We start from the raw sequence: 27,510 nt of genomic DNA on the forward strand, positions 1-27,510 counted from the left end.
TCTATCCCTCCATCCTGTGGACCCTGGGATGTTTATGTCCATTCCACCTGTATATCAAGAGGGGGCTTAGATTCCATATGGATGATGGATGCAATTCTCCTGCTTGCAGTTGTAGGCATTCTTGGCTCCCTGGTGTGGTGGTTGACCTTCTTCACCTCCCTGTTAGCTGGCTGGGATAAGTCCAATAAACCAGAGGGTAGGAGTTGCAAGTCTGCTGAGGCTCAGGGCCTGGCTGTCACATGGACAGTCCAGAGATTCAGGTCTCCTGAGTATACAGCAACCCCAGCACCAACCACAGGTCTGGTAAAAGTAACAGAAGAGGCATGTGTAGAAAGGTCAACTCTTTCGAATATACAGTATGTGGACATTTTTTGAACTACTTTCAGGAAAATTCTTATAAAGAGCTCAACTCAGCCCACACTTAACCTTCTGCCGTACCACCTTCAGTCCTTCCAGGTGTCTGGACCATGATATAATGATTGGAATTTCAGTGCTCATTTCAATTCCTGAGGAATCATAGCCATGTACTCAGGATGCTGAAAACTAAAGAAACCTGGCTGCCTGGTGATGTTTGTGCTGGCATTTCCATTCAACGTTTCTTAAGTGTGACTGAAGAGGAAAGCCTACTTAGTTTAAGTATCATTTTGAGGGACTTTTTTCATTCAAGAGTATCATGATTCTAGACTGATACAATAAACAACAACATCAAAAATAAAACAGCAGGGGAGGAGAAAAGATTTGAAAACTCTTGGGATATAAAGTAAAGGTATTTCCTTATAGTAGAGCATATGTCTTATATATTAATCGGCCAAAGGGGTGCTGATGCAAAATACCAGAAATTGGTTGGTTTTTATAAAGGATATTTATTTGGGGTAGGAGCTTATTCAGATACCAGGCCATAAGCACAAGCTACTTCCCTCACCAAAGTCTACTTTCATATGTTGGAGCAAGATGTCTGCCGATGTCTGCAAGGTTTCAGACTTCCTGGGTTCCTCTTTTCCAGGGTCTTGCTTTTCCCTGGTTTCAGGGTTTCTCTCTTCCCAGGGCTTGGTTCTTCCTGGGCTCAGGTTCCTCTCTTTCTGGGGCTTGCTTCTCTTTCTTCTGTGAGCTTACTTCCCAGGGCTCCAGCTTAAGGCTTCAGCATCAAACTCCAACATCAAAACTCCAATATCAAGACCCCTCAACTCTATCTTTTGCCATGCCTTTTATCTGTAAGTCCTCACCCACCAAGGGGTGGGGGCTCAACACTCTAATGATGTGGCCCAATCATCACAACCAGATACAGATCAGATTAAAAACATAATCCAATATGTATTTTTGGAATTCATAACCATATCAAACTGCTACATCTTAGTTTGCCATAGGACTGCTGGTGCAAATTTCTGGGTTGGTTTCTATAATGGGAAATTTACTTAGGGTTAAAGCTTATAGTTTTGAGGTCATGAAATGCCCAAATCAAGACACCATCAGAAACATCTCCTCACCAAAGACAGTTACTCATGATCCTGGCATCTTGCCATGTGGCAATTAGGCAAGACAGCAGGCCTACCAGTCTTCTCTAGTTTCTACTTGAACTCAGCTGTAACCAACCTGTCATCTCTCCCTGGGTCTTGGCTCCCTGAGCATCTTGGGGTTTCTCTCCTTGAGCTCAGCTATTGGTGAACCTGGAATTCTTTATCTCATTGGACCAGATCAGAATGTTGGCTTCCTTTCTTTCTATGTCTCTTTTTGCATAAACCACCTGGAGGGGACAGGCTCACCCTGAGTCATGCCTCACTGATGTAGTCCAAGCAAAAGCAGGAATTGATTAGTTCAAAAAGAGGCCCTTTTCCTTTTGGGGATTAATAAAAGAACTTCGAACTGTCACAAAAAGAAATATTCTTTCCATATACAAAGTATGTTCATTACATCACATTTCTAAAACCTTAAATCATTTCAATAGCAATGCTAAGTACAAAATCTCATAAAAATCAGTTATCAGCATGCAGTTTGTATTGGGGCAATGCTGAGAACCTGCTCAGCAATAGATTTGCTGGAAGGGAAGGTGATGCAGAACTTAACAGAAATAAAGGACAAAAAGAAACACAAAAAAGGAAACAAGGTTGGAACCAGGGGGCCCACAGCTTCTGGAACTGAGAGCCTCGACCCTAGTTTCCGCATCATATTTATTAGGAACTCCAAAGCAGCTTTCCTCTTCAGCACGGCAACATTTACAGTAATTGGGGACGAGTGCACAAATAGGGAACAGGTAAGCCAGTTTCCCACATTTCCCCCTTTTTGTTTTTGTAATGCAATAAAGGCAGATTCAGTGGTTCCTTGCTGCTTCATATCCTGAAGGTTCGTTGCATGCTTTTGAGGACTAAGTTCAAAAGAAACAAAAGACAAAAAGCAACATTTCTCTCAGAATACTTCCTACCCAACTTTTCCCACAAGTTATAGGGTTTAGTGTCTGTAGTCCATCAGCAATTCCAGTGATCATTTAAGTAACAATTACATTTTGTAATTTTTCTTCCAAATTTAGAATAGCATTTTATACATAATCCATAACTACAGCAGATTATACAAACTTCCAACTAGTGATGACTTATTCCTCATGGGCTTAAGATTTCCTACCAGATAGGCTACATAGACCAGTACTCAATCCAAAATGACCTCATTTCCCCCAATTTGTAAAGTTTGAGGCATAGGCAATGACAAATTATTGTTACTTTCCCATTTTGGACTGTGGGACAGCTGGAAGTTTATCACATAATTTCAATGCCTTCCTTGGCCCTGCTCTTAGCAACTTCACTGGACCTGGGGCCACAACTCCGTGCTGAATTTAAACTTAGTCCATCATTATGAGGACTATTTTCCAGGCTGAAAACAATAGCTGACTTGTTAAAAGAGTCCCATTGCAGTGTCTGTAGCAGTGAAAGCATGTCTTGCCCCTTCCAAGAGCAGGAGGGTGCTGATGTCACAGTCACTGAAGTGAGCATTAAGGCCACAAGCTGTTGGTGAATAGCAGGTAGCAGGAACTGCTGCACAAGGTCTGGTGTTCATGATGTTCACTTTTCTGGTGGAGCTACTCTGCATCTTCTCAGGTCTCAATTGTATGGCTCTGAATTTTAATGAGGCATCTACCTCAACAGTCCTGAGAGGGATATTAGAGGAGTAGGCAGGGACATGAGATAGTTACCTGTCACTCCTGGCAGGTGTCCCAGATGTTCTTCCACAGATCTCTCCCGCATAGAGGGTGATTCATAACAATCCATTGTTTCTGTTTTGATTTTAGTATTTGCCATCCACCTCTGGATAGGGATGGCAGTCTTCAGAGCAACCAGATACTATTGGGTTAGATCTTTCACTTTCAGCAGGGCTTCCTATGCTGCACACAATTGCCTTTTTATACTGTACTTTTGGCCTCTTCCCACACCTTTGACTAAAACCCAAGGGATACTCAATTAGTATACTGCCTTTGCCACAAACCCTACCCAAAGCCAATATTGGTGCTGTTCACATCTTCCTCTTTTTAAATTTTTTTTACAGCAGCTTGCTGGAGGTCCCCCTATTCCCATGAAGGACCTTTCCTAATTAACACATCTCAGTGATGGATAAAAGATTTTTAGTATTCCAACAATATTACAAATTCTATTAACATGAGAAAACATTGTACTTTATCAGCAAAGAGTATAGTATTGTTTTATTCAACCAAACAACATTTAATAATTTGATCAAATAGCAAGGACCTTATAGTCCCAATTGTTTGCCTATTCCAGGCCCTTAAAATATCAGTCTCTGATGTTTCTTAGTAGGGTCACTGCCACAGGTTTCTTTTACACAGCCAAATTCATTGCCCTCAGGCCAGGGTAGAAAGCCTTGAAGAATTGCAAAAGTCCATTGTTGATATTTTCACAGTTTTTGCACTTTTTGCATTCATTCAGGCTTGTTTTACTTTTACAAAATACCTCTCACTGAATGCTACCACAATACTTTTACAACTTGCTATATGCATACTATTTCTGTCCTATATATCTCCATAGTAACCATTTTAGGACAAAATACACCTTATAACATTTCAGTTAGCATTCCCACACTTTTTACCTTTTTCAATATTTACTTAACTTTTACATTGTTCATTTTTTCCTTCCTTTCTCTCTTTCTTTCTTCCTTCCTTTTTCTTTCTCTTTTTTCCTTCCTTTTTTTCTCTCTTTTTATTTTTTTCTTTCCCTTTATTTTTCTTTTTGCCTTCCTTTTTTTCTCCATTTCTTTTCTATCTTTTCCTTTTTCACACACACTGAAACAATTACAACATACATACTGACTTGAACACACACAGGCAAACACAAAAGCAGTTCCAAATCCATTACTCTAGAATTTCTTCATTGCTTAATTCAACATTTCTTTTCCAGTTTTCCTCCTTTCAGTTTCCTTCTTAATCTCTTTCTGTCCCCAAGCCATATTTGCTTTGTGATGCCACACTTGAACATGTTCTGTAGTTGCGATACTTTGATGTAAAGCCATTCTAGACTTTGGAATGAGGCCCAAGCCATGTGGTTTTCAGCATCCATCTCTCTATCTGCATGACCAGAGGTTCCAGTTTCCACAGGAACTTTCATTGTCTCTTGGCATTCATGGTATGGCTTTATCTAATGAGTTGGCACCTACACAGGATGTTCTCCATCTCCTGGGGAAATACAAGCAAACCCTTGAGGACTTCAAAGGCTTTCCAAACCACTCAGGGCTCTGCACCATCACACCAACTTTAATTTTGCTCAAAGCAATCCTTCTTTCCTTCGGGTCTCTGTTCGGGTCCCCGTTGCTGTGAGCCTTCTTTTCTTCAGGCCCCACATTGGGCACCAGTTGCTGAGAACCAGCTCAGCAATAGGTTTGCTAGAAGGGGAAGCACAGAGCTTACAGAACTAAAGGACAAAGAGAAATATGAGAGAGGAAACAAGGATGGAACCACGGGCTCACAGCTTCTGGAACTGACAGCCTCAACCCTAGTTTCCACATCATATATATTAGGAACCTCAAAACAGCTGTTCCTCATCAGCACAGCAACATTTACCATAACTGGGGACAAGTGCAATAAATAGGGAACAGGTAAGCCAATTTCCCACAACAGGGCAACATCACCTTCCAAATTTAGACCTGTTAATCTTGGAAACATTATCTGTTTCCAATATACAAAGGAGGAACAGACATAGGATAAGTTTTTGCATTACCATATGGAGAAAATGGAAGGAAAACAGGCATTATGGCTCCCAAAGAGTTCCAAAAACCTGCAAGGCATACTCCATTAGCTTTCAAAGTCTGAGAGTTCTCCTGCAAACAACGTCTCCTTTTCCTCGGGCCCCACCCTTCCATGGGCTTGTGCAATGGCCATCCTCTCAGTTCCACCCTCATCAAGCACCTGTGTGGTAGCTGAGTTCTAGACCTCACTCTCCAAGAACATTGTGATGACAGTGACACTTTCCCCAATTTCTGGAGGACAATATCAATCCCTTACTACAGCGGGATGATGGTAACATTCTCTCTGATATGTAGCTCACAGGACCAACCCCCTGAAAATGTGGGGTGGCAAATTAAATCTCTAATCTTCGGGGAATGTGAACCATGCTTCCTGTGGCCTAAGGAAGTCAAATTCTACCTGAACAATGGACTGGAAGATTCATCCTTGTCAAATGCAGGGGCAAACTTACCCTTTATGCACACAGGGGTGGGGTCATTCTTTCAGTTGGAAATTATGTCAGTTTCCATGATTTCCCTCTTGAAGACATATTTTCTTCAATCTCCTTGTCTCTTTTAGTCCAGGCCGACAGTGCCTTCATTCATACAGATCTTGCAAATAGCTTGTCAGTTTTGTGTGCACTCTTTAGAGGTCCAAGCCATCAGAAAGTAAGACTTTCCAAAAGTCTTTCCTGGATAGCTGCATTTCCAGTCCTGCATTGCAATGAAATGGCTGCCATGTTCCCAGTTCAGTTAAGTCCTCATGTGGGCACTGTCTTCTGGGGGCTTGTTTTCAAGAAGTTTGGAATTTCCAAAATCAACAATTTCTGTTTTTTTGAGACCAGCAATTCAGTTCTCAGCTTATCTCTTTCCTCTTTCATTTTGCTATGAGCTGCAATAAGAAGCGGCTGTGTTTTCCACATTTACTTTGGAAATCCCCTCAGCTAAATATTCAAGCTTGTCATTTTCAAATTCTGCTTTCTATTTTACATCAGAGTCAATTTTGCCAAATTCTCTGCCAATTTAAAGCAAGGATCACTTTATTTCCAGCCATCATTTCTGTCTAAGTCTATATCAGAACTATATTTAACATCCATATTTTTGCTAACAATCTCTTCAAAGCAATCTAGACCTCTTTTATAAAGCATCTCACAATTTCTCCAAATAATACCACTTATTTTATAAAGCTGTTCCAACATTTTGGCAATTCCAAGTACTTGTCAATGACCCTACTCTCCTGGTACCAATTTCTGCCTTAATTTCCACAGGGTTGCTGACACAAAGTAGCAGAAATGGGTTGGCATTTTAAATAGAAATTTTATTTGGGGTAAAAGCTTATAGTTCTGAGGTCATGAAATGTCCGAATTAAGAAACCACCAGATATACTTTCTCATCAAAATCAGCTACTGATGATCTCGACATCCTACCACATGGCAGTCAGGCAAGATAGCAGGTCTGATGATCTCACCTACTTTTTTTCTTGAACTCAGCTGTGGCCACTCAGTCATTTCTCCCAGGGCCTCAGCTGCTTGAGCTTCTCATTGCTTCTCTCCTTGTGCTCAGCTGTGGGTGAACCTGGAGTCCTTTATTTCATAAGACCAGATCAAAAAGGTGGCTTTCCTTTGCTTTTTGTCTCCATTTATATCAACAAGTTAGAGAGCAGAGACTCAACCTGAGTCACACCTCACTGATGTAGTCTAAACAAAAGGGTCTCAGCCACAGGAATGGATTAGTTCAAAAACACAATCTTTTTCTTTCTTGGGTTGATAAAACAAATTCAACTATCACAGCATCCATCCCTATTGTCCAAAAGTCTAAAGCCTTAAAGTAATATGTAAAACAATAGAAGATAAAGTCAATTTCATCAAAATACAAAAAAAAAAAAAAAATAGAGTTATAAAGAGATTGCAAATCTTCTAAATTGTTAGTAGAGGAAAACATACAAATGACAAGCATAAACTCCCAAAGTCTATATGAACATATTAGTACTGTTAAATGTGAATAAAATATTTCCCCCAAAGAATCAAAGTACATGGTTAAGAGTCTCCTTTTCTTTCCACAGTAATAGGGATATTGATTATACTGAAGTTTAGTGTTAGACTATGAATTAGTCAGGGTTCTTTTAGGGAAACAGAATCAACAAAGGATATCCATCGATAGTAAGGATTTATCAGAATCTCTCATGCAGACATGGGGATGCACAAGTCCAGGTTCCACAGGCAGGCTGCAACCAGGAGCTCCAAAGGTTCTTGATGAGTTCTGGGAGATGCTGGCTATCCAAAGATGAGCTGAGAAATTCTCTCTCAATGCTTGAATCACTTCCCTTTTTAAGGGATTCAGGTGAATGGGTTAGGCATCACTCACTGCTGATGGTAATATCCCTGACTGATGTAATTATAACCAGCTATCTATGATTTACTACTGCAGTAAAGTCAACGGTGACTAAAGTCCATAAATGCCCTTGCATTACAGTTAGCCCAGTGCTTTCTTGACCAAACAACCAGGCACAATTACCTGGCTGAGTTGACACAATAGCCTAAACATAACAGACTATGAGACATATTTTTGCCTGTATCGTGATTTTTTATCTTCATGTTTGATTTTATTCAACAATTATCTTGAAAATTTACAATGTTATTTAAAAAGTTGAAATTTTATTTAAAAATTGAAACCTTATAATGGGCACTTATGTACCCTTCACCTGAATTTACTAATTACTAACATATTTTATGTATATACATAATTTTAAATTTATAACATAAATTCTTTCCAATGTTTCATACAAAGTACAATTTTTTTACACAATTACCATATATACATTTATTGATATATTATTCCTAATGTTCCTATAAACATTTTTCTCAGGGCATTATTTAAACATTTCACAGAAGGTTATGGTCATCCTGACACTTCATCCTCAAACTCATTAGAACATATGAGACAAAATAAGGATGTTCTCCAACAAACTCGCAATTTCATTCAGATAGGCAAGAAAGAAAGTCAACCTTGATCTACCTATATCACAAATTTTATAGGTACAAATATGTATAATATTACATATTTTAAATATCATATATATCTATATATTATAAAATATGATACATATTTAATAACCTTATAATGTTTGTATAAATTATAATTCATCTAAAAAATGTTTATTAATTCCTATTAGAGTCTGAAGAATATGTTTTTCTATAAGTTAATATTCAATGATTTACATAAAATATATGTATAGCAGGCTTCTTTTCCTGTAAGAAAGAATGGAAAATAAGGAAAAATAATAAATATACATATACCTATACTCATATACACACACAAATACATAAAATGTTAATAATATTTGTAATAAGAATGACTGACAAAATGAATGAAAAACCAAAAACCTATCTTGGGTAGAAATATGGTGGGAGGGATAAGGTTGGCAATGGAAATGTATTTATGATATTGTACAAGTTCTCTTATTTATATTTAAATAGACAAATCAAACAAGTCATAAAATTGAATACAAAGATGAAAATGAATTGAACTGTACATGAAATTCCTATTGTAGTCATAAAGGAAAAAAAACGAAAATTAATTCTAATAATTTGTGGGCACATAGTAACTAAGGATATAAAATTAGTAGCATACATTCTCAACACAAAAAGGACTGCCAAATAATATCGAACTTTTTTTTTTTGGTAATGGTGGTAGCATTTTTTAAACAAAATCACAGTGTAGTAATTACAAAATTAGTAAGTTATCTATTGTAGACTATAGGAAATGATGATATAATGACATTTTTGAGAAACCAGAATTTCACTATTGGAAATAGGAGTTATGAAATAATAGGGATATAAGGAAGGGTATTTTTATATATTTTATTGATGTTAAATGGAAATAGAATTATTCTTATGCACTCCAGAGACATAAAACATACTTTTAGTTATGTATAATTTAAATTAATAAAATAACTAATTTATAAAAACTTACAAACTCATAGGTAATCAATTCACTGCTGGTGAATAGAGTTATGAGCTGCATTTTAAAGTAATGTAGAAATCCCACTAGTTTGGATCTAACTGGTTATAAAAACACCATTTCTCATGTGCATGGTATATAATTTCAATGATATAAAATATGTAATAATACATTAAAATAGCATTAAAGTTTACCTGTCTATCATGAAAAATGTAAATTTTAGTGATTGCACAATCATATTTTACAGGATTTAATTTTCAGGTTTCAATAAAAGAATTCAAATGACATCAATTTATTCTTTACTATTGCCTGGCAATACAATTCCTAGAAACTCTTTTTTGTATCTTACTCTAGAATATAAAAATGAAACAATATGCCACTCTTTCACAATTTACATTTTTTTCCCAACATATCAGTTTGATTATGTATAAAATAAGCTCCCATTATTAGGTTGGTATTAATTCAGTTTTATCAAGAAGAGGAGCATATTCCCTCTAGAGGCATAATAATTGCTTTCCCTAAGGGGAAAGGAAGCATAATATAAAGTATACAACAAATTTCAATATGAATACTCTATATACTGAGAAGTTTATTTTTCTTTACTGATGTGTTTTTGCAGACTCGATCATTTTACTTTCATCTTATTGAAACCTCATATTACTAGTGAAATCTCTGAAACTGAGAAGAAAATTCTGTGCTAAATTCCAGATTATCTAAACTAAGAGGAGCAATTAGATTTTTGTTAAAATGTTACAATGATGTGAAAATACACACATTCAAGGAAATTGTTGAAATCAAATATTACTTAGGTAAGTTAGAGTGTGTATTTTTTTAATAATATTAGAGTGAGTGGTTAAATAAATGTATAAAAATTATTTGAGTTCTAGAAGATGTTCATGCCCACACACATGTCCAATTACATGTAAGTAACTTTCTCCTCTATCTAAAGCATGTTTCTGACCCATACACCTTAATTTATGTTTCCTAGATAATTGGGTCCAGATACCTAATAACTAGGACATCAAAAAGCAAGTGGAGAGATTACAATATAGAATGACTTTTTGAGTCCTCCTGTCCATCACTTTTAGTTGATTGGGTTAAAAAGGACGGGGGTTAATGCTTGTTTAGCAATGTATTTTAAAAGACAATTTGAAAACCTACTTTTCTAAGAAATTTTAAATGTAACTTTTCCATTGATATTGATGTACTAAATAAATTATAAATCCTTAATTTTCTTAAAATCAAAGATCTATCAGCAAAAATTTGCTTAATGAGCTCATTTGTATTTTCTCTATGTAGAGGAAACTTGAAGTAACTATTTGCTACAGAAAGATTTCATATATGGTATGTTGGCCTTTGACCATATGTAAAAATGGAAGTCTAATCCTAGCTATACACCCCTTGCCCTGGATCCTCACAGATGGTTGGCTGTTTATGACTGTGAAAAATGCTGACTTCATCATATATAATTTATCTACTCATATGCTTATAATTATAATTAGTAATCTCAGAAGGCAGGGGGAAGATTGAAATTCATAAGGACTTTTCTGATTCATGAGCAAAGAAGCTATTAATCCATTGTTTACTAAGGAAAATTATAGAAATGTACCCTTAACAATATATTATTAAAGAAAATATCACTTTTTTCTAATTGTATGGGCAAATAGTTTGGATTTAATTATGAAATTGTTTCAAAAGGAAGATTGTTAATCTAAGTTCCTGCTCCACATGAACAAATTCTGTGTTGTTTAAGCCAACAAAATTTTGAATTAAGAAATTTAATCATTCAAGGAGAAAATGTAGAGAAAATGTATTATCATTATTTGAGGATACATATTGATTATGTAGCCTGATATAGAAAATACCTGGTGTTTTTCTCAAGTAGTTATTGTCTTATTTCTCACAATCCTTGTTTAAAAACTTAAGTAAAATTACTAAGTGTGGGTATAAAGGAAAATGAGTATATAATGTAAAACACTATTTACTGTCTCAAATATTAATGTTTAGTGTAATAAAATTACATTAATTTCTTATATTCTCTATTGTCTTTACTAGAATCTTGAATATTTGAGAATTAGAGAATTGAGGCTGCAGGTATTTTTTCACTTCAATCTATATTCACTCATTTGACAAATTTTTTTTTCATTGATTAAAATTAACTAAATATTTTGTGCTTAGGTTAAGAATTTCCTTCCAAAAGTTTCATTATTTAAGAGAAACTCTGAAAAGAGTGGATTTTCTGTTCAATGGAGCACATAATTTGTGCTATTTGATGAAATGAAAGAATATCAATTATAACAGTGCTGTTAAGAAAAGAGTAATGACATCTTTCAATAAATCTCAGAAATTCTTATTTAAATCTTTCTATAGAAAAAAAGTTGGCAGAGTATAATTAGTCCATTTGTTTAAAGAAATCATTATGTATACTTTGCATTAAGCTACATATTTCATCTGAGCCAAGAAATCATTAAGAATTTCCACCAGGTAAAAGAAAGGAATGGTGGGAGTTAATGTAAGTGACACTTATACACTGATTTTTGCATTTTATTTCCTAAACATATATTCAGTTTGAAGCACGTGTAATATTTTTTAAAACAGAGACAGTTTTTAAAATGACAGAAAAAAATCTATTTGCAGACCTTCAATTACATTAAAGTATTTTTGCAAATTATGATAAACATTGTCATGCTTTAGGCTATTTTGGTATATTGAAGTAATTTTAGAAGATTAAATAGATAAATTAGATCAATATGTGCTAGCATATACAAATTTGAAAACTATATGGTCAAATATTTAAATTTTAAGGGGAAAGGGTATTGAATATGTATGTAAATATATCCGTTTCTTTTTGGAGTCACATATAGACATTATCAACTGGATGTTATTTATATTATATAGCCGAAATTTAATTAATATTAATATATGAAATATATTATAAATACATGAAAAGATTAATAATAAAAGTTCATATTTAAAATATTATGATTTTGAATTACAGAACCATTCTCATAATTATTCCTTTTTAAGAGGAATGCTTTGCCAGATCAGATAACACTCAATTAATTCAATCTTTCACTGAAAACGTATTCATGTACTTTAATTATGTCCCTACTAGATGCTAACAATTGTTAAAATTTGCATATCAAAATAATGCAGAGCTTCTAACATATATGTCCTTAATATTGAGACAGAGCATGAAGTTGTAAACCTTGAGATAGCACAAGGCAGAAAAAGATATGTATCTAAGTAGATGTGGTGGATTCACCTAAATATTGTATGTTGACTTCATTTGTTCCAGAAGGACCCATGTGGCAAGAAGAGATGGACAGCTACAATTTCACCACCGTGAATGAATTTATCTTCATAGGACTCTCTGATCTCCCCCAGGTGCGCTATCCCCTCTTTGTACTTTTTGCTCTCATCTATCAAGTCACCTTGCTGGGGAACTGTGCCATTCTCCTCGCCATCACGACTGAGAAAAAACTGCGCACACCCATGTATTACTTCTTGGGAAATTTGTCCCTCTTAGACATACTCTGCCCATCAGCTACTGTTCCCAAGATGCTTGAGAACCTCCTGACTGAGAAGCAAAGCATCTCTTTTGTTGGGTGTGTTTTGCAGCTTTATTTCTTTGTGTCTATGGCAGGGACCGAGGTCTTCCTTCTCTCTGCCATGGCTTATGACCGATATGTGGCCATATGTTTCCCCCTTCAGTACACCCTCATTATGACCAAGGTGCGCTGTGCCCAGCTGATGTCTGGAACCTGGGCAGCTGGGTTTCTAAATTCCCTTCTGCATACGGTGTTCACTTTCCGCCTGTCTTTCTGCAAGTCCAATCACGTCGACCAGTATTACTGTGACATCCCGCCAGTGGTGGCGCTCTCCTGCTCTTCCACGTATGTGGCAAAGATGCTGGTTTTAGTGGTAGGAGGGATCTTAGCTATCAGTGCCTTTCTGATCACCCTTATCTCTTATATCTACATCATATCTGCCATCCTAAAGATCCAGTCAGCCGAAGGGAAGCGCAAAGCCTTCTCCACATGTACTTCTCACCTCCTTGTCGTAGGTCTGTTTTATGGCACGTTACTATTTACCTATATGCGTCCCTCCTCCAGTCAACAGTCCCCAGCCAGAAACAGGCTCATCTCAATGCTGTATGGGGTCATCACTCCAATGTTAAACCCCATCATCTACAGCTTGAGAAACACAGACGTTAAAGAAGCCCTCAGAAAGGTTTTACACCATAAAACATGTTTACTGCTTAAATGATATTGACAAAATTACCTCTTTGGTACTATATTTAGATTTAATTATTAGAAGAGTTGTAATGATTCACAGAAAAATAAATAAATCTGGATATCAAGCCATATAATGTAGATATAACTGTGTGTATCAGAAATTTACACCCTGTTTATGGACACATACACATACATGTACATAGAGTTATGTCTGTGCATGTACCCATTTCTATCAAAATTTGTTTGTATCATAATAAATTATCATCCAAAATAAATATTTTTAGAGTAAAACAGAGAATTGCTAACATTTACACTTCTATAAGTGGTATAATTTGGACTTGTCTTGTGTAAATTTGGGTCTTTGGTCATGTTATCTATGTGCATACTATCATGGCCATACCTATATCTATACCTATATCTATCTTTACCTATATTTCCAACTATAACAACTGTATTACCCATATTTATCTATATCTTCTTATATCTCTCTCTGTATTAAGATATCTGCAGATACTCATTTTTTTTTTTTAATCTTCATTGCCTACCTGCTTATTTTCAAATGCCTACTTAACTTGGTCATTGCATTCTTCCTCTCTTTAAATTTGGTTTCCATTTAATCTATATTTCTCCACTGCTTTTCTTTTTCCTATGTCCACATCCATTCTAGGTTCCACCTGTCCTTCCAAGTGGAGCACTTACTTTTCTGTATCTCCGATCTTAGTTATTTAATTCATTTGAATTACTTTCATCTAACTTAAACAAGTTCGAAATTGAAACTATCTTTATCACATATGCTTACAAAATAAATTTTTCATCATATGCATTATATACTTTTTCCTAGGTATTCAGATTAAAATTGTTGATATTGAGCTTTACCTTGTAGCTCATCACCTGTATTCAGTGTTAATAGAGAGCTCATGTCTAAATGTGGTTTACACACCATCATCACCTGTTTTTCTCATCATATCTCCTGTGGAAATTAAAAAGTTTCCCTATGGTCCCTGCTTAGATAATACACAATTTAAATTCAGCAATAATATACAATTTTCTCCATAATTTTCCCCAACTGTATTCCTATTATTTCCTAAAAACAGATCCTGGTCTGGGGATCACATTAATTTGTGTTTTGTTAGTACATGCAATACCCACTTATTCTCTGTATTTCCTGACCATTTACTTTATAGCATACAATGTGTTCTCTCTTCCACTTATCCACATTCTGTCCTTTCTTTACAATTAAGTGAAGTGATCCTAACACTATTGAAGTGTCTTTATATTATTCAAATGTGTATCGTTCTTTACTTTTCTGGACTGCCATTGATCTATAATCATTTTGAAAACTTCATTAAAAAGGCATTATCATCTGTAGGTTTGCCTTAAAAGCTAGAGGCTATATTCACTTCGAGATGCCATCCCTTCAGATCAGGTATACTTTCCAAAACTCAGCAATATCTCAATGTATATCTTCCACAATTTTCCAGAGGTATTCATAGTATTTCTTAATCAAATATCTGTAACCTAGACTTAGAGTGTAGAAAAATCCATATGCACATGACCAATGAAATAAAGTAGTCATGGTACAAACTGGTTATATATTTCTGCCTTAATTTGATTCTCCATAGCAGTTTATATGTGACATGAAAGAATCAAGAATCAAAGGATTACCTTTGTATAAAATATCATGGAATATGTTAAATGGAGCACATAAAATTAAATAAAACATTACATTTCAAATACTTGCTCAATTTTGATACCTGAAATACAAATATTTAACATTTGAATACTAAATTCAATAATTTTGTCCCACCAAATTAATTGTAATATTGGTAATATGTCCGCATTACAGAAACCATTGTAAAATCTAGATTCTGTCTTGCCAGAAACACTGTTTCTCACTAAGTCTGGTATAAATTTGGTATTTTTGGGGGGGACAAACCTGGAAGAAATTGTTTGAAAATGGTTTAAAAATCTATTGTACAATTTCTCATGTGTACTAAAATATAGATATTTTATAGAATAATTATTTTTTATAGAATGATAAAATCGATTTTTTCATGGTAATGCTATTATCTTCTTAAATACCAAAATTTCCTCAAAACACGAGTAAAAGTGTGTGATTTCTCATTGGTTCCTTTCTGTGATATTATGGGAGATAGTGATGACAATGCACTTAAATCATCATATATTTAAGGGGAGTGAGATTGGTGGTTGACGTTTTTCCTGGATTTGGGTAGATGGCATCATCTAAATCTAGAGATGATCATATATTGATGACTGCATTATGTTTTTCTTGAAAATACCTTGGTTTGCTGTGTTAGAAATGAGGTGTATAGTTCTCTAGTCTTCTCATAGCACCTGTCCAAATTATTTGATGGTTATTTTCTGAGTAACTTCTCATCATATGTAGGTGAGACATTAGCAGCAATATGAGTGGATATTTGAGTCTAAATTCAAGACACTCCAGAGGGGTGAACAAATTGGTTAGTCCTGGATAACTAGTACTTGGATAAACAATTTTGCAACATACACTGATTATTTTAAAAGCAGACTGACAGCAATCATGGATGCAATACCACTGGATGGAACGTGGGAGAGTGTGGGCTATGATGTGGACCATTGACCGTGAGGTGCAGTGGTGCTCAGAGATGTATTCACCAAATGCAATGAATGTCTCATGATGATGGAGAAGAATGTTGCTATGGGGGGAGTAGTGGGGTGAGGGGGATGGGGGTATATGGGGACCTCATATTTTTTGAATGTAATATTAAAAAAAAAGAATAAAGACAAAAAAATCATGGATGCAATAAAGACAAATGGAAAGACAGAAGGAATTTCCTTTTGATAGAGGAAAATAAAATGACTTTCCTTTTGTTGAAAGGAAATAAACATTCTGGCAGGAAGATAGGGAGGAATCATTGAAAAAATATCAAAATCAGTGACCGCTTTGGCTATTAAAATGTATTCAAACATTTGAATTCCAGAGTAGATGGGTATTTAGGCATGACATCCTAGAATCAATGTATTCTTTTTTTTCATATATAATTTTAAAAATATACATACATAAATCACACAAAATGTTACATTAAAAAATATAGGAGGTTCCTACATGCCCCACTTCCCACTTTTCCCACATCAACAACTTATTTCATTAGTGTGGTACATTCATTGCAATTGGTGAATACATTTTGGAGCACTGCTACACAGCCTGGATTATAGATTACATTGTAGGTTACACTCTTTCTCAGCCCATTCAGTGGTTATAGCAGGATATATATAATGTCCTGCATCTGTCCCTGCAACATCATTCAGGACAACTCCAAGTCCCAAAAATGCCAATATATGTTACCTCCTTTTCCCTCTCCTTGCCCTAAGTAACCCCCACAGGCCCTGTCTCCACATCAATGATATAATTTCTTCCATTGCTAGAGTCACAATAATTCTATATTAAAATACCAGTAAGTCTACTCTAATCTAATATTTTATTCCTCCATCCTGAGGACCCTGTGGTGGTGTTGCCCACTCCACCTCTCAATTGAGAGGGGGCTTCAGTCCCACATGGCTGGTGGAGGGACTCTCTTGCCTGCAGCTCTAGACTCTTGTTTCATTGGTGTGGTAGTTGTCCATTCTCACCTCTCTGTCAGAGGACCCGGGTAAGTCCAATGAACTGGAGAGTAGTTGCTGCGACTTTGCTGAGGCTCAGGGCCCAGTTGACATATGGACAGCCCAGAGATTCAAGTCTCCTGGGCATACACCAACCCCAGCACCTATCACAGTTTAAAAACAAGTTCAAATCCATCACACTCAGGAGAACAAATTCCAAAGTAGGGCCCACTGGCAAGGCACCAAACTCTGGAGCCATCTGCCGTGACCATAGGACCTGGGTGTTTCCATAGCCCTCAGGAGCACCACTATCTGGGGTTGTATCTACTTTGGATGTCTCCAAAATCCTGCTGAGACGTGCATAAGCATGACTTCTCTGATGACCTCCCAACTCATTTTGAAATGTCTTAGCCATATAAACTCATTTGTCTTTACCATTTCCCCCTTTTATTTAAGGTCTTTTTCTAGTTGTATCACCAACCAGTGTTTGGTACTAATCCTTCCTTGCCCAGGGGCTCATCCCCAGGAGTCATGTCCCATGCTGGGAAGAAGGTAATGCATTTACATGCTGAGTTTGGCTTAGAGAGTGGCCACATTTGAGCAACATGAAGACTCTCAAGAGGTAACTCTTAGGCACCCTGCAACACTAGGCCAAGTTGAAATTGCAAGCACAACAGGCTCATAAGCATAATCATCAGTATCAAGGGCCCATCATTGGATAATCCTTCACTGGTCATCACCCTTGAACTTGGGGGATTGTTGCAGTTCCATTGGGGAATGCAACAGAGGTCCCCAGGATGGGAACCCAGCACTCCCTCAGTTGTTGTGTGAATCTTTACCCACTGTGTCAATGCCCAATGAACATCTGAACATATCTATATACCCTATATGCATGTCTAGGCCAACTCCCTACCATGCATTCCCCATCAATGACACCACACACCAGTGCTCCTCCTGTGCCATAGGTGAACTCCTTTGTGATCCAAAACTTCTTAAAAAATAAAGCCTAATATACTGCCAAATTCAGTTAATAGAAAAATGTGACATTTTGCCTTTCATCTCTGTAATAGGTGTTTTCCTTTATGTACAGTGGCAAGGTAATCTCCTCCATTTCTTCCTAGGTGTCTTACCTCTTTTTTTCATTATGTCTTCAAAGAAGTTTTAGGTCACAGTAAATTCACATACAGAATATAGGGGACTCCTAAATACCCAAAATCCTTCCCCTTTTACCCCATCCCCAACAATGGTCTTATTACACGTGGATGTTACATTTGTTACAACTGATGTAAAAATATTGAAACAAAGCTACTGTATTAGTCAGCCAAAGGGGTGCTGATGCAAAATACCAGAAACCTGCTGGCTTTTATAAAGGGTATTTATTTGGGGTAGGAACTTACAGACACCAAGCCATAAAGCATAAGTTACTTCCCTCAATGAAGTCTATTTCCATGTTGAAGCAAGATGGCTGGCAACGTCTGCCAGGGTTCAGGCTTACTGGGTTCCTCTCTTTCCAAGTCCCTCTCTTCCCAAGTCTTGCTTCTTTCTGGGATCAGGTCCTCTGTTTTCTCCACAAGGTCAGATGTAGACTATGAGGCTCTCTAGGCTTTGCCTCTCTCCACAAGGTCAGCTGTAGACTATCAGGCAAATGGCTCTGTCTCTCTCCCTGAGATTTCTGCCATGTCTAAGGAAACATCTCTATTCCTCTGTGTTCTTATCCTGGCTCAGGCCCTCTCTTCCCGGAGCTTGCTTCACTTTCCTCTGTACTTACTTCCCAGGGCTCCAAATCAAAACTCCAAAATCAACATCTTCCAGCATCAAAAAGCTCCAACTCTGTCCTTTGCCATGCCTTTTATCTATGAGCCTCCACCCACCAAAGGGTGGTCACTCAAAGCACTAATGATCTGGCCCAATCAAAATCCTAATCATAACTTAATCATGCCCAGGTACAGGCCAGATTATAAACATAATCAAATATCTATTTTTGGAATTCATAACCATATCAAACTGCTACACTCCACCCTCTGAATTCCAAAAAGACATTGCAATATTTGAAAAAAACTTTAAATCATTAACAATGCAAGTACTAAATCATGTCACAATCAATTTTAAGCAATATAGTTTGTCTTGGGGCAAAGTCCTGTCTGCTATAGACCTCTGAAACTTACGGAACAATTTATCTGATTCTAATACACAAATGGACAAAGGATAAACATTTTCATTACAATAAGGAGAAATTGGGAGGGAAACATGAGTCATGGGTCCTCTACAGTTCAGTAAACCTACAAGGCATCCTACATTCAAATTCAGTTTGAGAGTCATTCTTAAGGTGATAGTTTCTTCTCCTTGGTGCCTTATGGGAACCCACCCTTTCCACAAGCTTCCCCAATGGCCATTTTCTTGGTACCACTCTCATCAAGCATCTGGCTGTTGACCGAGCTCCAGACCTCACCCCTCAAGAATGCTGGGGTGATTGCCACATCTTACCCAATCTTTGGGTTAGAGTCTTAAACACCCCCCTCCAATACAGTGATGTGAAGACTACTTTCCCCCTAACCTTTGGCAAATAGGCTCAACCAACTCAAAGCAATAAGTTGACCACCTGGCCTTTCCTAAACTTTGGTGTGCAGGCTCAACACTCTCAGAGCAGAGTTGGCCACCTGGCCTTCCCTAATCCATGGGGGACAGGTCCACCCCCCTCTGACCTGTGGGGTGCTGACCTTAACTGCCATAATCCTTGGGGAATGTGTTCCATACTCTCTGCACCCTGGGGCAGCCAAACTACTCTCCCAGAACATCAGGTGGGACCATCCACCCTCTTCAAGTGCTGGGGCAAACTCATCCTCTCTGTACACATGGATGGGGTTCCTCTTTTGGCCCAAGGTGATGTCTTAAGTCCAGATATCAGCTTCCATGGTTTTCCTCCTAAAGCTGTTTCTCCTTCAATCTCTCCTTTCCATGTCACTTTTATTGCAGGCTGATTTTGTTTTATTCTCATACAGCTCTCTCAAAAAACATGTTGGTTTTGCATGCAAGCCATCAGACAAAGATCCACAAATCTTTCCTAGATAACTGTATCTTCAATCCTGATTTACAAGTTCCAATTTTAGTTAAATCCTTCAATGGGGCACTTTCATCTGGGAGCTTGATTTCCAGAGGTTTGGAATTTCCAAAATCACCTTCTGTTTCCTTTGCACCCAACAGTTCAGTGCTCAGCATAGCTCTCTCATCTAGCAGTTTGCTATAAGCTGCAAGTAGAAGTCAAGCTGCATTTCCTGGGTTTACTTTGGAAGTTTCTTCAGCTAAATGCCCAGGCTGGCCATTTTCAAATTCTGCCCTCCATAAAGCACCAGGAGTTAATCTTGCTTAGTTCTCTGCAACTTAAAACATGGATCACTTTTCCTCCAGTTCCCAATAATAGTTTCATCATTTACTTCCACGACATTATAAAAAGTCTCTGTAGCATCCATATTGTTACCAACAGTCTTTTCAAAGTGATCTAAGCCTTTTCCATAAAGGATCTCACAATTCCTCCAAAAAATATCCCTTACCCATTTATAAAACTATTCCAGCATTTCAGTAATTGTAAAAGCACTACCCCAGTCATGTGGGGTATTAGTCAGTCGAAGGGGTGCTGATGTAAAATACCAGAAGTCTTCTGGCTTTTATAAAGGGTATTTTTTGGGGTAGGAGCTTACAGATACAAGGCCATAAAACATAAGTTACTTCCCTCAATGAAGTCTATTTCCATGTGCTGGAGCTAGATGGCTGGCAATGTCTGCCAGGGTTAGAGCTATCTGGGTTCCTCTCTTCCCAGGTCTTCTCTCTGGTCTCAGGTCCTCTGGTTCCTCCACAAGGTCAGCTGTAGACTATGAGGCTCTCTAGACTTTGCTTCTCTCCACAAGGTCAGCTGTAGACTATCAGGCAAACAGCTTTTTTACTCTCCCTGGTGTTTCTTCCATGCCTAAGGATCTGTCTCTATTCTTCTGTGTTCTTCTCCTGGCTCAGGTCCTCTCTTCCCAGGGCTTGCTTCTCTTTCCTCTGGGTGCTTAGTTCCTAGGGCTCCAAATCATAACTCCATCATCAGAATCTTCTAGCATCAAAAGGATCCAACTCTGTCCTTTGCCATGCCTTTTATCTGTGAGTCCCCAATGCCCTAATGATGTGGCCCAATCAATGCCTTAATCATAACTTAACCATGCCCAAGTTAACCAGATTATAAACATCATCCAATATCTATTTTTGGAATTCATAAACATATCAAACTGTTACAGCTACATGGTCAGTAGTTTACATTGTGGCTTACATTTTAGACTATATACTTCTATAAATTTTTGGTGAAATTTAACATGTCCTGTATCCATCATTGCCTGATCATGCAGAACACTTCCATTGCCCCCTCTTCCATCTATTCTATTCTTCTCTTCCCCTAAATGTATTCTTTGTAGTCTCTTGCAAATCCTCTCATGTCTATGCATCCCTGGAAATAACTGTAGATAGTGATGTAGTAGAATTTGTCCAGTCTGCTCCAATGCTATAGTCCCTACTTCACAGTTAATTTATAGTAACATGGGGTCTTGTGCCACAAAACATGTATTCAACTGACCATAAACACATTTTTTGATATTTCACATTTCTGTGTGAGAGCATTCCACTCAAATTTCTATGAGGAAAAAGGAATACTGTCTTTTTTATTTTATTTTTTAATATACTTCTTAATTTTTTTAAACAAAGATGCTTAGATTGCTTAAATGTTACATAAAAAAATAGGGATTCCCATATGCCCCTGTTCCTAGCCCTCCCACATTTTCCCACATTAACAAAATCTTTCATTAATGTGGTACATTTGTTACAATTGATGAACACATATTGAGGCATTGCCACTAAGCATAGATTATAGTTTACATTGTAATTTACACTCTCTTTCACACAGTTTTGTAAGTTATGACAAGATATATAGTAGCCTGTCTATGTCATTTCAATGTCATTCAGGAAAATCCTTACATCCAGGGAATACCCCCGTATTACACCTATTTTTCCTCTCCCTCCCCTCAGAAACTCCAGTGGCCACTGCTCCCACATCAATGTTAAAAGTTATCCCATTGTTAGAATAACAATAACTGTATAGTAGAATAACATTAAACTACTCTAGTTCATGGTTCACTCTCCAATCATGCAGATTCTCAGGTGGTGATGTTCATTCTACCTCTAATTGAGAGGGGTCTTAGATCTCATGGGGCAGATGAATGGAACTATCTTGCTTGCAGTTGCAGACTCTTTGTGCTCCTTGAGATGGTTATCCATCATCATGTCCTTGTTATTTGTCCTGAGTGAGTCCAATGAACTGGAAAGTAGGTGCTACAACTCTCTTTGAGATTCATGGCCCAACTGGCATATGGACAGCCTATCTACTCTAATACTAACTATAGGTTCAAATAGAAGAGGCAGAAGAGCCATGTGTAGGGAAACCACAATGGAGTCCAACTCTATCACATTGGGGAGCATAAATTCCAAAGTAGAGCCCACTGGCAGTGTGCCAAACTCCTGAGCTGTCTGCCCTGCCTATAGTGTTTGGACATCTCCCAAGACATCAGAGCCTCACTATTTGAGACAATATTTATTTTGGCAGTCAATGAGATCCTGCTCAGATATGCACAAGCATAACCTCTGGAATGACCTCCCAACTCACTTTGAAGTTTCTTAGCCATATATTCTCATTTGTCTTTATGCATTCCCCCTTTTGTTCTTTTTCCAGTTGGATTGCTAGTAAGCACTTGGTATTAATCCTTTGGTTCAAGGTAGACTCATGCCCAGGAGTCATGTCCCACACCGGGGAAGGTAATACATTTAAATGCTGAATTTGCCTTAAAGAGAGGCCACATTTGTGTAACAAGGAGGCTCTCAAGAGGTAATTCTTAGGCACCTATAATACTAGGCTAAGTTTTAATTTCAAAAGAAAAAGTTCATCATTATCAAGGGCCCTTCCATGGTCCATCCCCCTTCACTAGTCATAGCCCCTGTACTCAGGGGATTCTTGCTTTCCCATTAGAAAATGTGGCAGAGTGCACCAGGATGGGAATTCAATATTCTTTCAGCTACTGTGTGAAACTCCACCCACTGTGACAATGCCCCATAAATACTTGAACACATTCATATACCTTGCAGCTATACCACAGGTAAATTGAACTTTCTCCCTTGCATCCTCTCACTGACACCCCACACCATTGATCCTCCCCTACAACAGCTGTAACCTTCTGTGACCCAAAACTTCTTCAAAAATGAAGCCAACAAAATAATCAAATACAATTAATAAGAAAATTATATAATAACAGTAGTTTTAAAAATAACAAATAAATACAAAAACATTTAAATTTTTTGAAATAATATAAAAATAATAAAAAATATAAAATTAAAATTTTTTGACATTGTCTTTCATTAATGTTAGATCAGTGGTCTTATATGTACAGTGACATTTTCTTGTATGTACAGTGACATTTTCTTCTGTTTGTTCCCCCAGTTCCTTATTTTTTTCATTTTGTCTTCAAAGAAGCTTTAGTTTACAGGAAAAGTCATGTACAAAATGTAGGGGATTCCTATATACCCAACATCTTCCCCCTTTTCCTGTTTCCCCTATTAATAATATTTTACATGCATATGGTATTAATACATTTGTTACAATTGATGTATATTGAAACATTGCTATTAACCATGGTCAATGATTTACATTATCATTTACATTTTGACTATACACTTTTATAACCTTTTAAAATTAATTAACTAATAATTTTAATTGTATTTTTTGAAGATACATAGATTACAAAAATTGTTACATTAAAAAATATAAAAGGTTCCCATATACCCCACACCCATGACCCCACTCCTCCCACATCAACAACCTCTGTCATCATTGTGGCACATTGATTGCACTTGATGAATACATTTGGGAGCACTGCTGTACCACATGGATAATCATTTACATTGTAGTTTACACTCTCCCCTAGTACATTCAGTGGATTATGGCAGGATATAAAATTTGATGAAATTTAACATGACCTGTATCCATCATTGTAAAAGTATATAGAAATTCTATGAGGCAAAGGAATGCTGTCCTTTTAATATGATTATGTATATAAACATATGTGTTTTAAAATTCTTCTCCACAGATTTTGTTCCCAACAATGAACCAATTTGAGCTTTGTCCTTGATTTTGACTCCTCTGGAACCCATAATATATGTCATTGAGTTGTATTAATTTTACTAGTGGTTTGTGGTTATTTGTTCAATAAGCAGTTATATCTGCTACCAGGAAGAATGCATAGATCTTCAATTAGAGACATATATTTAGACTAATGGTGACATTTTTCAATTTTCACTAGAAAACCAGGACACAAATTGAGCAACAAATGAAAAATCTGAAAACAAGCAGGGGCAAGTTACAGAAATCTCAGGCAAGCACACTCTATCCCCTTTTATATACATCTTAGATTTACATAATAACTTCAGGAAAGCTAGAATTAGCATTGGCTTTGGATATCTTTGGATCAAACTAACATTCCTATTTTTTAACAAAAATGAATCTTCTGTCCAGCAATTTCTGTGACTACTACTTCATAAATTCTCAAGTAGGACAGGTAATGTGTCCTTAGTGATTGCTGGTGGGGATTGTGACTGATGCTGAGTCTCCCCTAATCAGATGTTTGTCATCTTTCCTTAAACAAACAAGATGTCACTCCCAACTGCTAGCCAAGAGCCTGCGAAACAAATGAGGAATGAGCAATAGGACTACAGCGTAGCACTTATTATTGCAATTCACTAAAAATGCTTACCTAAAACACCATCAAAACTCTACCCAAGGAGCAGATGTGGCTCAAGCAGTTGAGCACCTGCTTACCACATGGGAGGTCCTAGGTTTGGTTTTTGATGCCTCTTTAAAACAAAGACAAACAACAAGCAACCAAAGGAAAGAACCAACTCAGGAGACCTGATGTGGTTCAGTGGTTGAACACCCATTTATGAGGTCCTGGATTCAGTCCTGGCCCCGGTACCACAAAACAAACAAAGAAACAAAGAACTCTACCCACAATCTTCCCCATCTCAATATATGTCAACTTCAGGTTTCCAGTTTCACAGCTTAAAACCATGGAATCATTTTTGACTGCTCATTTTCACACACCACATCTAAACAATTAGCATATCCTATCAGCTCCATTTCCTCAATGCATCCTAATCTGATAAGTATGTCCAAAGATGTGATCAGCTCTTGTCTATATTACTGAAATAGTCTTCCCAATTTGTTCCCATTTTTCATTGCTCTTCAAATAATTTCTCAGTACTGTGGCCATAGTGACTCTGAAATGCCACTCCTTTGCCCAGGTCAGAACTTTCAATCATATCCAGAGAAAAATCTTTGTGTTTATCATAAATACAGGTCTCCCATGATCTGGCCTCCTTGACTTCATCCCCTATCCTTCTCCACCTTGCCCACCTGCTATACTGCCTTTGGTTGTCTTACAGTTTGTATTAATTTCCTAGTGTTGCTATTCCAAATCATCACAGACTTGGTATCTTACAGCAATAGTAGTTTATTGTCTCACAGTATTAGAGGACAGATGTCTGAAATCAAGTTGCAACAAGGCCATGCTCTCTCTGAAGGCTTTTTTTTTTTTTTTAGCTTCTCTAGCAAATCAATTTTATTGGAAGAACACGTGTATTTTACAAATTCTAAAAAACACACTGTATAGAGACTAAAAGTAGTCTACCAAATAAGGTTCTCTGTAAAGCAATGACATTCATGACTCTTAGCAGAGAATCACTCAGTCTTGAAGTCTAGATACAAATTCCAAAATTAATACAACAATAAGATTGCCTCAACTAGGGTGAAGTGACAAGTATTAGAGCAAGTATCTGGGGACTCAGTGAGAGGGCAAGCAAGAGAGTGTCTTTGCAATAAGCAGGTCTCAGACAAAAGGAGACTGCTTGAAAAACCACCTGGCCCATGATGACTGCCTTCCATCTTGTAGTATAACAAACATAGTACATACACATTTTGCCATTTCCCCGTAAGTACCATTTCAAGGTCCCTGTGTAAGCACAAATGCAGACATTGTAAACCTGGGGAAAAACCCGAAGTCCAAACCAAATTCAAACACAAAGTCACAGTAGCCAAAGGGGAATCCAGTCAGATCGTGGAATAGCTGATGTCATGGGCCACTCTTGGAGTCAAAGTCGTGCAGGTGAAGTTCATGGCTTTTGTAGAACTAATGTGATTCTTTGACATTCAGAAACATACAGATATTATAAAATATTATATTACATACAAATTGAGTAATAAAGGTAAACCAATTATATAGAAACTGTAATAGGCATTACCCAGGTTTCCTGGTAGAGGCATTCTTACCCTTGCTTTCTAAAATCTTTATACATACAAAGTAAGAGTGGAGGTGTTGGGGTGCAGCCCTCTCTGGAATCATGGGAGGTTCTATGATCACCTCTTAGCCCAAATTCCCAGATCCCTCTGTTCTGGCCTGTGGAAGTGAGGATCAGCTGCCTGTTTGCTGGTCTAACCCAGGCTCCACAGCCTGGAGCTCAGCACCCTGACTGGAAAACCTATAGTAACTCTGGCGGGGTCAACAACAGGACTTTCCAGTATTATAGGACAGGGTATTTAAAACTGAAAGGGTAGACTGAGAAAATAAGTGAATCCTATTATGCATCCGCATACCACTGTACTTTTTCCAAGTACATAAAGAACAGTAGAGTGAGCCCCATTTTGAATAGAAAGAGGCAAGGGAAGCTCAGAATGCCAACCCACATTTACAATGTTGCATGGTCCCCCTGCCTGTGGCAGTCAGTAATGTGTCTGCTGTGATGTGGAGCAAGTAATAAGGCAAGCCCAAATCCAGAGGGTGTGGGCAATGTGAACATTCACTGTACACTTTTAGAGAGGATCCTGCATGTGCAGTCTTATCTGCAGATGACCATTGGGGTCAAAAACTCAGCAGCCTCAGTTACTGCTTATTGACAGTCCAGGGAACCTTTCTTTCCCATCCACAAATGTGCAGAGTGTGATCAGCAGAAGAGTGTAGGAAGTTATTAGGAAAATGATTGGATAAACCCAAATTGCATTCCCATACAATGCATTAGAATTTCTAATAGGTACTACTTTCCCATTGTTTCTCACTGTGGAAATTGTACACTCCAGCTCATCAGTGTAAGGCCATCTCCCATGCCCCAAAGATTGCCCATGGCAGCGTGTGCTTCTCTGTGAGACCTTAAAGAAGGCACTTGAGTCATAAGGAGTATACAATAAAGGAATGCTCTGTGTGGCCGTGTATGTGTGAACAAACTACTACCAACAGCTCTTAGCTTTCATATGACCCTAGCACACTAAAAAATAATAGAGTGACTGAGTTTGACGTGGAATACATCCCACAAAGAATTTACAGCACTTCACCATTCCCATGTCAGTAGACATTCATTGAGGACTTGCCAAAGGGGCCTCAGA

The 27,510-nt window shown here is 37.4% G+C and overlaps 1 protein-coding gene across 1 annotated transcript; it reads left to right on the forward strand.

The window, feature by feature from the left end:
* Positions 1-12,492: 12,492 nt before the first annotated feature.
* On the forward strand, positions 12,493-13,440 carry LOC101439396 (olfactory receptor 5V1-like). The gene has a single exon (XM_004473018.1). The coding sequence runs from the start codon at positions 12,493-12,495 to the stop codon at positions 13,438-13,440; it is 948 nt and encodes a 315-aa protein (XP_004473075.1).
* Positions 13,441-27,510: the final 14,070 nt, after the last annotated feature.

Source organism: Dasypus novemcinctus, chromosome 22 (genome assembly GCF_030445035.2).
Source record: "Dasypus novemcinctus isolate mDasNov1 chromosome 22, mDasNov1.1.hap2, whole genome shotgun sequence".
Lineage (NCBI taxonomy): Eukaryota > Metazoa > Chordata > Mammalia > Cingulata > Dasypodidae > Dasypus > Dasypus novemcinctus.